This window comes from Ostrinia furnacalis, unplaced genomic scaffold, assembly GCF_004193835.3.
Source record: "Ostrinia furnacalis isolate ACB-3 unplaced genomic scaffold, ASM419383v2 OfSCF0389, whole genome shotgun sequence".
Taxonomy (NCBI): domain Eukaryota; kingdom Metazoa; phylum Arthropoda; class Insecta; order Lepidoptera; family Crambidae; genus Ostrinia; species Ostrinia furnacalis.
Genome location: NW_021130628.1, coordinates 198,766 through 209,697, shown reverse-complemented (window position 1 = coordinate 209,697; position 10,932 = coordinate 198,766). Strand labels below are relative to the sequence as shown.

At 37.4% G+C, this 10,932-nt stretch overlaps 1 protein-coding gene across 1 annotated transcript; it reads left to right on the top strand.

The window, feature by feature from the left end:
- The first annotated feature begins 3,858 nt into the window (after positions 1-3,858).
- On the top strand, positions 3,859-9,145 carry LOC114362494 (uncharacterized). Its single transcript, XM_028317929.1, has 6 exons — positions 3,859-4,631; positions 4,931-5,168; positions 5,466-5,709; positions 6,281-6,514; positions 7,536-7,713; positions 8,761-9,145. Exons 1-6 carry the CDS (start codon positions 4,098-4,100, stop codon positions 8,926-8,928), a joined length of 1,596 nt encoding a protein of 531 aa, XP_028173730.1. The 5' UTR covers positions 3,859-4,097; the 3' UTR covers positions 8,929-9,145.
- The last annotated feature ends 1,787 nt before the right edge of the window (positions 9,146-10,932 follow it).

The window sequence follows — 10,932 nt, the reverse complement described above, 5'->3', positions numbered from 1 at the left end:
AAAGCGCATATTGCGAAGTGCACATTCTGCGTCAGATCCCTAGCGTTACGCTCAGCTACTCAGCCGGTATCCTTCCGTTTGGCCAAATTACTTTTCGCCAAATTTCACTTCGCAAACAACTTATCGCCAAAGTTTCATTTCCCAAATGAACTTTTAGCAAATGTACTTTTCGCAACTAATTCATTTGGTCAAAATATCATTTGGTCAAATTTTACTTGGCAAATGTTTATATAGCAAATGTTTTATTTTGCCAAATATTATATCCCAAATAATTTATTTGGTCAAATTGACACTTCACATGCTTACCCACCGTTACCCACAAATTAAAGCACAAGGCAAATGATCATGGTTTTCACAAGAATTTTATGTTAAACAAAGAGATTGCAGAAAATAGTATGGATGCGAAAGTAGGTTTTGCAGAAAACAGTAGGTTAGGTTAGGTTAGAACAGTGACCCTTAACGCGCGAAGGCGAGCGAAGCGTGCCGCGGCAGCGGCCGCCGAGCGCTAGAATCACCTCTATTGTTAATTAATCATTTAGTTTCGATAAAAATAATGAAATATGAAAATAAATTTAGAACAAATTTTATATTAACTACCCACTAAACAAAATAATAACCACAAGCTAATTTGTATTCCATTCTATGCACCAAAATAATTATTTTGTAAATAGTTTATCGTGAAATATTTTTGCCAAATGAAACATTTGGCAAAACATACTTTGCCAAACAATAATTTGCTAAACAATAATATGCCAAAAAAGACATTTGCGAATTAAAAGTTTGCAATAAGTTGTTTTGCCAAATGAGAATTTGCCAAATGAAAATTTGCGAAACGTTGTTTGCCATGTGATAATTTGGGAAACTTTTTTTGGCCAAACATTAGTAATCCTACTCAGCCTCAATATAGGAAGGTGAAACCAATAATAAACTTAAATGGCAAGCATTTTTGTTTTCTTGGGCAATCAATGACTAAGCTTCGGTGTCTCATCTGGTAATAATGTGATTGGAATTGACGGAGAAGGTAATTTGTTTGATTTTGTAACTATAAGGGTTGTCAGAGATCTTTAGGTTTATTTAAGCCTTATTATCGGTTGATGTAACCTCATGCATATCTACACAAATATCTAAAGATGAACCAGATTTTTTGTCGAACACTTTCATTTAAAGAATCAGTAGCTTAATCCTACCCTATGTCCTTTCGCGGTAGGTAAATTTCTTTTCCTCTGACTTAGAAACCATAGGTATAGCGTTCACATAAAGCGGGCACAAATCCTAAACATTTACAAAGTTAAAGGAAGGATGCCAGCTGGGAGGCATCCCATTTGAAATTCGAACGAATTTGAACTCCTCCTATGTTCTTCTAATAATTTTGTTGCGGGTCTAATGACAGTTTAACTTTCCCCCGGGACAAATTTGATCTTCATTGGTTGCATTTTTGTGGCGGTCAAGCTGTAGATCCTGGCTACACAGGTGTTGCAACGGTGGGAACGAGAGGTGGGAATCGTCCCATATCCCATTTGAAATGTGTGTAACTATTTTTTTAAGTAACGCTATGGGTAAATTGGGTATGGGTCTGGAATCTGGATCTCCTAAGGCCCTCAAACGTAATACCAAATTGGATATCGAAGCCGGAACCACTAGGGGGAACCCACTTCTTTAACAGTCAAGACCACGGGTGCTATAAATTGTTGGTATTAAACGAAAACAGAATATTATTTGACGACAGTATCTGCCTACCTACCATGTCCTGGTGGCAGTTTATACAGCTACCTACTTAAATTTATTACCCTTACAAAATAATGCAAATGGCACCATTAAATTATGGCTATAGGTTCCTACATAACAATTGGTGCGCACACTCGTAGCTACCTAAAGATTAAGTGCATATAAATAATATTTTCCTAGTCCGTTGATAGTATGGTCCAAGTCTCAAGTTTCGGGATTGCTAGACTACACGATAGAACAGCTGATTTGTTTTAAAGTGATCCGGCGAACTTCATACCACTCATAAAATAGCAAGGATAACGCGCTGGTGCCATCTGTGGCGGTGTAAAGAACTGTGGTTGTAGGTGCAGGTGTTCTTTGTCCTCTAAAAAGGTTGAAGAATGGTTCGTCACTTTCGACAGTAATAAATAACTCCGCAAATATTCTAACCGAATATCATTTCAATATAATAATTTCCTGTAATGAATTAATATAAATTTTTCCCACTTACCCTGTTTCCGCTCTCGTCGTGACGGAGTTGCTTGCTAGCCTGAACTCAGCAGTTGCGCCAAGCTACCAAAAAAAATGTTTTTATTACCAATAAACCAGAATAAAAGTATTGGAATTCTTTGAAAAAAAAATGTGCATGTAAAAGCAAATACTAGGTAGGAGGTACTGGGGATGTTACTCTATTAATTTCCACAAATTAATAAGGTCTTATTTAAAGGCTAACTAAGTAAGTACGTAGACGACCTCATAAAGGCAGCGGGAAGGCGCTGGATGCAGGCCGCCACTAACCGGCCATTGTGGAAATCATTGGGGGAGGCCTATGTTCAACAGTGGACGTCCTATGGCTGAAATTGATAAGTACTTAGTATGTTTTGATCATTTCCTCGAAAACTACTCTTACATTACTACTTTTTCATTATTTAGAGAATTTTTATGTGAAGTAGTCTGCCAAGTAAAACAATTACGGCAGCAACATTGTAAGGTGCAAATTAATTTGAATCATTCTACAGAAGTTAGCGACACAGAAATGATTCAACGCTAGTAGCTTATGCCTCTCACCTCCTAAGGCGTTGTCCGAAGGTCAGCAACATTCCGAATTTCTGAGCAGTCCAATCTCCACCTGGCACGGGCGCGGCGCCAGCGAGGTGTTAGCCACCGATACACTATCAAAGGATATCATGCTTTCCGTGGAAACGACAAAGTCCGCGGCCTTCGAGGAAAGAATTCGGCCTTCTCGGGAATTTTTAAACGTCTTACAACATTCAAGTTTACTTTATATTCTCGCAGGTAGTCACGACTTTTTTTAAATGTCGGTAATTATTAATTCGTTTGACTTTGGTTTCGCTCTGTTTTTTTCTTAATGTCACAGATTACTACGTCAGAATCATAAACTGTGAAAACTTATTCCTATTTCATTTTAAAAAACTTAAAACAAATACATACACTGTAAAAAGCAACAATGGAAACTTATTTTGGCCTCCATTTAGATCTACCAAATATTATAAAGACTATTTTTCTGCACCATCATCTATCTATCTATTTTTATAATATAAAAATGAAACCCGTTTTCCGTTGTCACGACATAACATGAAAACGGCTTGACCGATTTGGCTGATTTTTTTTTTGTAGTTTTCTAATACTCTGTACAAGGTTTTTACGGAAAAAAATATAAAGAAAATCTCTACGCTAAGGCGGTACGAAGTTCGCCGGGTCAGCTATCATCAATAGAACCTGTGTAGCTGTGTCGCAATCAGCTAAGGTAACTAAAGAAAATTGTTTTATTAAGCCAGCGGCATTGGTTGCCGTAAATCTGAAAATAATGAAACAGCTTACAAACCACATTACAAACAACCCACAGTCTCCGGTGGCTGTTTGGATGAAACATGATTCATAACATTTCAATGATCAATCCTTTCAAAATCTTAAGTAGGTAAGGTACATTTTGTACTTATTTAAACAGTATTTATATTATTATGGCCGTTCGTTCTTACTTCACGGGATCTCAGGCGGTGGAGGTTCTCCACCATCCATTCCGGAGAATTTATAAAAATCGGAACGCGCTGTTTAGCAAATGTTCGGTAGAACGGAACGCAGCCGTTTTATCAGTGACGTCACAATGACGTCATTGGTGGATTTGACGTGACATTTGACATTTCAAAAGTGCAGTTTTCGCCTTTGTTTGTAGATTTAAGATTTTTAATTAAAAATAGTAATAAAACTGTTGAACGGTCCTAAAAAATAAGTCATGAGTTAAACAAACTTATTGCTTTTTGTCTACGTTTTGTTTCCAAACATAGCCATGTGGATTTTGTTTGTTTTCGGCCGTGTTTGAAAGCGCTTTGGTATTTCTAGTTTTGCGTGGGTTTTAGAGAAGTTAATCAATTATGAAGCCGGGCAAAAGTGTGGACGTGAAAGAGGAGATAGCTGAGGTTCACACGTCGGCTCGATCGCCGTCTCCGAAGCACAAAAGCAGGCAGAGGTCTCGATCTAGGTCTGGGTCGAGAAAACTGTCAAATGGCCATGCAGAGGCCCAGGACTTAGCAGAAGGCACGTCCTCCGTCGAAAACGCGCCAGAACCTCCCCCAGACAAGGCCAAAGCGCGGGAAAGTTGGATAAACTCCGAACACGAGTCTGTGGAGTTGCCTATACATGAGCAACTAAAGCAAGGTATCTTAGGTTTTGTAGAGCAAGAGATAAAAAAGTCTGATAAGGACAAGAATCCTTCGTTTGTTTTCTACTCGCACGATCCTAATGGTTTAGATGAGAAGTTTATGAAGTCTCTGTCGAGGCCTTCAAGTGGACATAAGGAGAAACGGAGTCCTTCTTATAGGAAGAAAAAAAGGCACTCTTCTAAGCATAGAGACAGAGATTTGCATGATTTTGAAGTTCCTGGTTCAAGTCTTAGTGCTTTGGAAAAGGTGAGTTTATAAATACAGTAGAATTTGACATTTATTTTAGCAGAGAAGTATCCTTTTTGCACTTAGAAAGTAAAATCCAATATAGAGATCCTTTATGTTATCACGTAATTAACAAATTTAATAATACTTTAATTAGTTTAGGTTTAATTTAATGAAATATCTATTTTTGATCTTGAACTTGAAACTAATATGTACTTCGTAGTTTTAGTTTTATAGTTTATAGTTATTACCTAAAGCCTAAGTTGTTTGGTGCAATGTTTTATTTGTAAAATGTTAAATCTTTAACCCAATGTTTTCAGGTTGATGACTACTTAAAAGAATACAACAGAGATGAAGTGGTTACCCTCAGCGGTGAGTTGGAGATTGAAGCAAATGACGTTGAAAACAACAACGGAACGTCAAAGGAATTGCGACACAAACCCCGGAAGACTAAAAGGAAATCCAGAGATGAGAGACAGGATACTAATGCTAATGGCAAGGATGTCAGCCCAAAAGTGTTTAAACCAAGCACCAAGTCAAAGCTTGGAGCTAAACCAGGTAAGTTTGGCTGTACATACCTAAAACCTACTGTTTATACCATACTCTGAAAATATTACATACTAATGGACCATTGGTTTAGGGACCCCAATTTGGACCCATGTAATAAAGTAACAGCTATGTCTTTATTTTTTTACACATAACGTAACAATAGATAGTTGCTGTATTATGTATGAAAATGATAATAAAATTTAATCCACACTTAAACTAACAAATCACACACAACTTATTCATAGAAGAATTCTTACTGCTATCCTTATTCCACATATTTTAATGACACATGTTTTTTTATTTCAGCTCGGCCAACAGATCTCTCAGCAATGCTGGAAAGTCTTGAATCCAACACGTACCAGGACCAGTACATCGACAACCCATTCTCATCCCCATCTCCGGTGACTTCTCCCAACGATGACCGACTCCATCCCTTTGGGTCACGTAGACCGGAGAAAATATATTTGCAAGGGGGTGGGACGTTCCGAGCTGTCTCTAGAGATAGGATCTTGGAGACACAGCAGAGTGGAGACGGTGATAAATATTTAAGGTACTTAATTATTTTTTATATTACAATACTTTAAAGAATAGATTGAATTTTGGTCTGTGTCATAGTTCTTAACACATCTGCATGTCGAGTCCATATTTTGTAGAGGGCACATGCTGTTAAATTTATAGTAATTTTTATAAATATTATACCGATTTGAATTAAATGAATACTTGTTATTGTTATAACACTTCATTATTGTCCACAAAGATTTTAATTTTAAGTTCTGTACTTTCAAAATGAGGTGGCTTTATTGATCTGTCAAATAAAAATGTCGTAGTTCGTTCTTATTCCATGGGTCTTGATTTGATAACATAGAATGAATTATTTAGAGTAGGCGCACACCATTGATTTTAGTTGGCCGATAGTTGTGCCCGATTTTAAATTGTATGAAGAATCGGCCAAATCGAATCGGCGTAGTGTGCGCACTCCCATACATGCCCATACTGATCAACTGCCCGACTAAACTATCGGCCGACGAAAAATCAACGGTGTGCGCCTACTCTTATTGTTGCTGTAAACTACCCAATAATGTTGATACTTACAAATAACATTCTACTTTAACCACTTCCAGATTAGGCGACGTAACTCCTCTCGACGTGGCGTTAACAGTCCAAAAAGCTTGGCGTAACTGTGCACCGGCGTGCCACGGCATCTTAGGAGGCTTATCGCTGATGCACCTGCTCCTTATCAGCTACTCGGATGGCTTAGACGCTGGACACTTGTCGTTCCATGCAGTGGTAACAATGCCTTACGTGGCATCGTATTACTTCTTCTGTGCGCTGTGCTTGCTGTCTGTTTTGGATAGGTGAGTTTATAGAAAAATCGTGATTAATAATAATAATAAATAATAAAATAAATATCCTTGGACATTTTACACTGCGCTTCTAGTCCCAAACTAAGCAAAACTTGTACTATGGGTACTAGACAACGGATATAAACATACTTAAATACTTTTGTTTTGTAAATACATACTTATTATACATAGAAAACACCCAGTCCAATACAAACAAATATGTTCATGCACACAAATGTTTGTACTGTGCGGGAATCGAACCCGCTACCTCCGGAATAGTAGTCCGTTTCGAACCACTACACCAAACGGCCGATTATATTAGTTTATCGTAAAACTGTCTAAACGTGGATTAAATAATACCTCACTTTACAAAGGTAAGATACAGGTAATGGCTGGATGAAAAACATCGGAGGCTGTAGACTATGGTATTTGTTGGCTTACGTCTGACTTGCATACCATGATGGACTTTCCACTACTCTTTTTCTTGTTCCAGCTAGACTTTTTAACATTAAGCCTATGACTGTGTTGTAACCATAATGTCTGTAAAGTAAACTTTTCTTATACCCCCATTTATAACAAGTAATATTTTCGCCACCTAAAGCGCTTAAAAGCCTAATTCTACAGGCTACACTTTGGAGAATGTGCGAAAGAGGGCTATCGTTTTTATACTTAACAGTTGGCACCCCTGGCGATTGACAGGACCTTACTCTACAGTGGCGCCATCTTGATGAGTGCAAATGCGATAGTCCTCCTACCACTTTCGCGCTCACCAGTTGGTGCCACTGTCTTCGCTACTAGCAAGTGACAGGACCTTACTCTACAGTGGCGCTAACTGGTGAGCGCTAAAACGATAGCCCTCATTCCACCAGCTCCCTTCCGTCACTGGGGAATCAGACGCAGGTTAGCGTTCCATCCCTATATTGTCGACATTCCACCAGCTCGCACTAAGCGTTTCGATGAGACTTATAATCCGAACATTTAGGGCCTGGAATCCTGCTATTAAATAGTTATTAACTTATTATATTCCTTCCAGATTGGACGTAACAAGCATGGATATCACCCGAGGTCTACAACCATACTTCCAACCCATAGTGCTAGTGATACTGTACACAGCTTGTATGCTAGTGTGCACCGCCGCGAGGATGTATGACGAGCTTATGGTGTGCCAATACAATCACCTCGTCTTCAACATTACGCAGAATGTTACTACGGTAAGTTATTTTGGATATTTTAGCATTCAGCTCAAATTTTCTGCGCTCTAGTTAAGTTAGGACAGTCTTTCCCAAAGTGGGCGATAACGCCCCTTGTGGGCGCTGCAGGATTAAAGGGGGGCGGTAAGAGACCCAGAAAAAAAATCGTTACGTTGTGTAGAGGCTTGGGAGGCGTCATCTACTAGGAGGACTCTTAGACACCGACTGAGCTCGACTCTTGACTACAAAAATGGGGGGCGCTAAAAATAATTTATTCTCAAAGTGGGCAGTAGTTAGGACCTTAATGTTAATATACCTAGCGGAATAGAGCAACAAAGAACTGAGTAAGCGAGATGTCACTAGCAGAAACACTGTGTGATAAAAAGAGATGCCTGTTAGTGCCTGAGGCATGGCAAGGGAGAGTGTTTTCGTGACCGTCAAATGTCAGTGAGACTTCAGAATTGTATGTTTGTCACATCAAAATTTGTCAAAATCACCCCTCCTATGCCGCTCCTCTAACTCAGGAACTATCGCTATAACTATAGTGCAAAATTCGCGGCTCCGTTTCATTGGGCTCCAGAAGACACCGTCGGGTTTCAATCGTCCAAATCGGCCGCGCGTAAAACATTTACTCACGGAAAAAAAGGACTGCAGACTTGAATCAGCCTGATGTCCGAAAAAAGGACAGCAGGCATGTGACATGTGCGAAAATAATAAATCTTTCGTAGGCCCAGTTCTCTTGTTTTAACCGAATAAGCGTGTATGCTACTATTGATCTTGGTCTGTAAAATCCGCTAGCTTTGACATATCATTCAGTCTGTAGTGTTGGTAGTTGATTATAAATTGCTTAGAAAAAACGTCTATTTACACTAAGCTAAGGAATTTTTAAACAATTTATCACTCAAATCAAATCAAATCAAATCAAATCATTTATTGCATCAATATCAATATCACTTAAATCATATCGACAGATAATGAATCTATGTTGGTATGTACTTTAAAATACATACAGCCGAACATAGTCATTTTTTGAAGTCTGTTAAAAATCGTTTGTCTCTCTTCTTCCAGCCGACAATACCAACGTTTTACCACACTTGGACTCACTTCTCCATATGGCGGGCCGTCCTATCCATTCTCGGGTTGGTATACTTCATAATATCCAGTCCACAAGACCTGGTCTACACGAATCTCAGTAAGTTGCTCCAATTCAAGCATTCCTTACAACGTATTGGATGATTTTGCTATGAAGATCTCATTTGTCAGGTATGTGTTGCCAGGCTTAAAAGTATTGTCAGTGTTGCTACGCGACAAAGTTATTGCGAAGTGTTTTTCATTTATTTTTGTCAGTTTTAAAGCTTCTAGTATAAGTGAATGAATAGTAAGTGAAATGAATATCATTGCACTCAAATATTTAGCGTTGTAAGTAAGTAAATATTAACCAAAGAATTACTCTTTATTTTAAACACTTAAAAAGTACAAATTTTTATTTTATTCAATTAAGTTTTCAATGCGCATTTCTACAGTTAATTTTATTGACACATTTTTGTTATAATGTATATTGGCCTAAATGTTTATGTTGAAGAAACTGAACTGATATATTTTGTGTGATAATATTTACTTAACATATCGTTCATGTACCAAAACTTGTTTGCAAATTCTATAAATTCTATTAGTCAAATATATTGTATGGAAAATGGCAATGCATCTAGTCATATTAAAATTTAAAAAATACATTTATTATTATGTATTATTGAATATAAAAAATGTCATGAAATTGCATACATTATTATGAAATCTCTATCTGAAAAAAACATTGTTTTGAAAATGATCATTATGATAAAAAATCATAGGTACTAAATTAGTTACATTTTATCAAAAATGTATGTAGGTTATTATAATGACTTCAGCACTTCACTCTAATTAATTTAGTACTCTGTACCAGGCCTGTTCATCTCCGCGAGTTTGCATCGAAAACAAAACACGCGCGACTACCCCTCCTGAGATACCAAATCGACAGGACAATCACGAGCGAGTATTGACGCACGCACGTATTCTTCACCCCTTTGCATTGTAAAGACATTAAACCATATGTAAAAACGGTGGTGCAATTAATACTGTGCAGTATTTTTTAACTGCCTTAATAATATTAGAAACACAAAATATAATTCATGCTTATTCATGTATTTCCTCCGCCATTTTTCGCAGTTTGGCACCTCACGTCACACATCATTTTACCGAAGTCAGCCCTATGTCTTCGGCGCAGTACCGATCACTGACGTTTGTCAACAAAATGCTGCTCGACTCTTGAGACAAGCTAAATTACACCATATCGTTAACTACATTGAGCATACATTTTTTAAATACCTTCGCGAAGAAAATCTTCTGTACGAAGTACTTATTATTATTCTGTGTCTGTACTGGCACAAATTTTACCGCACTATTATTTTAACTGAATGCAGAATGTCTATATTTCATTATATTTTATCGCGAATAAAACGTTACTGCAAGAAGAGAGCTAAATGCTACTTAAAATGACGTAGACAAACGTCAAATAATTTGAGCGGCCGTCGATGACTGTATAGACCCAATACACTGAACTGTCCCACGCGTGACATTGACAGGTGGGCGCCACCGTCGATACCGGATCGCTGGTTCCGATTTTTGCCATGTTGGAAACCATATTATAGTGGAACGATGGTGGCGCCCCCCTGTCAATGAGTTTGGTGGGACAGTTCAGTGTAGGTCATCTATACTTCCATTTGACGTCACCATTTGTAAGTATTCCAGCCTGGTTTCAAGTAACCATTAATGTAACCAATTATAATAAATATTCTACGGCCTGATTTTGTTGTCTCACCATATGCATTTTATCATTCATAATGTACAAAACATATTATTATAATATTATAAAAAATAGTACATAAATAAATAGTTATTTATTATTCTATTCTTGCCTTTTGACAACTAAGTGGCAGCTAACTAACGTAAGATAAATTACAAAATGACTTATTTACTATACTAGTATTTATGTCGCACAATAATGTCATATATTTACTATTTCAATTACTAACGTTATGTTGTATAGCATAATGACATTCCAAGTATATTTATAGGTAATAATAATAAATATAAGTACGTATACCTATAATAATATAATTCAGAATGCATAAAATCGTTAAAAGAATTTGTAGTGAATATTTATGTAATGAAATAGTGTAATTTCAGCTAAACGGAATAGTT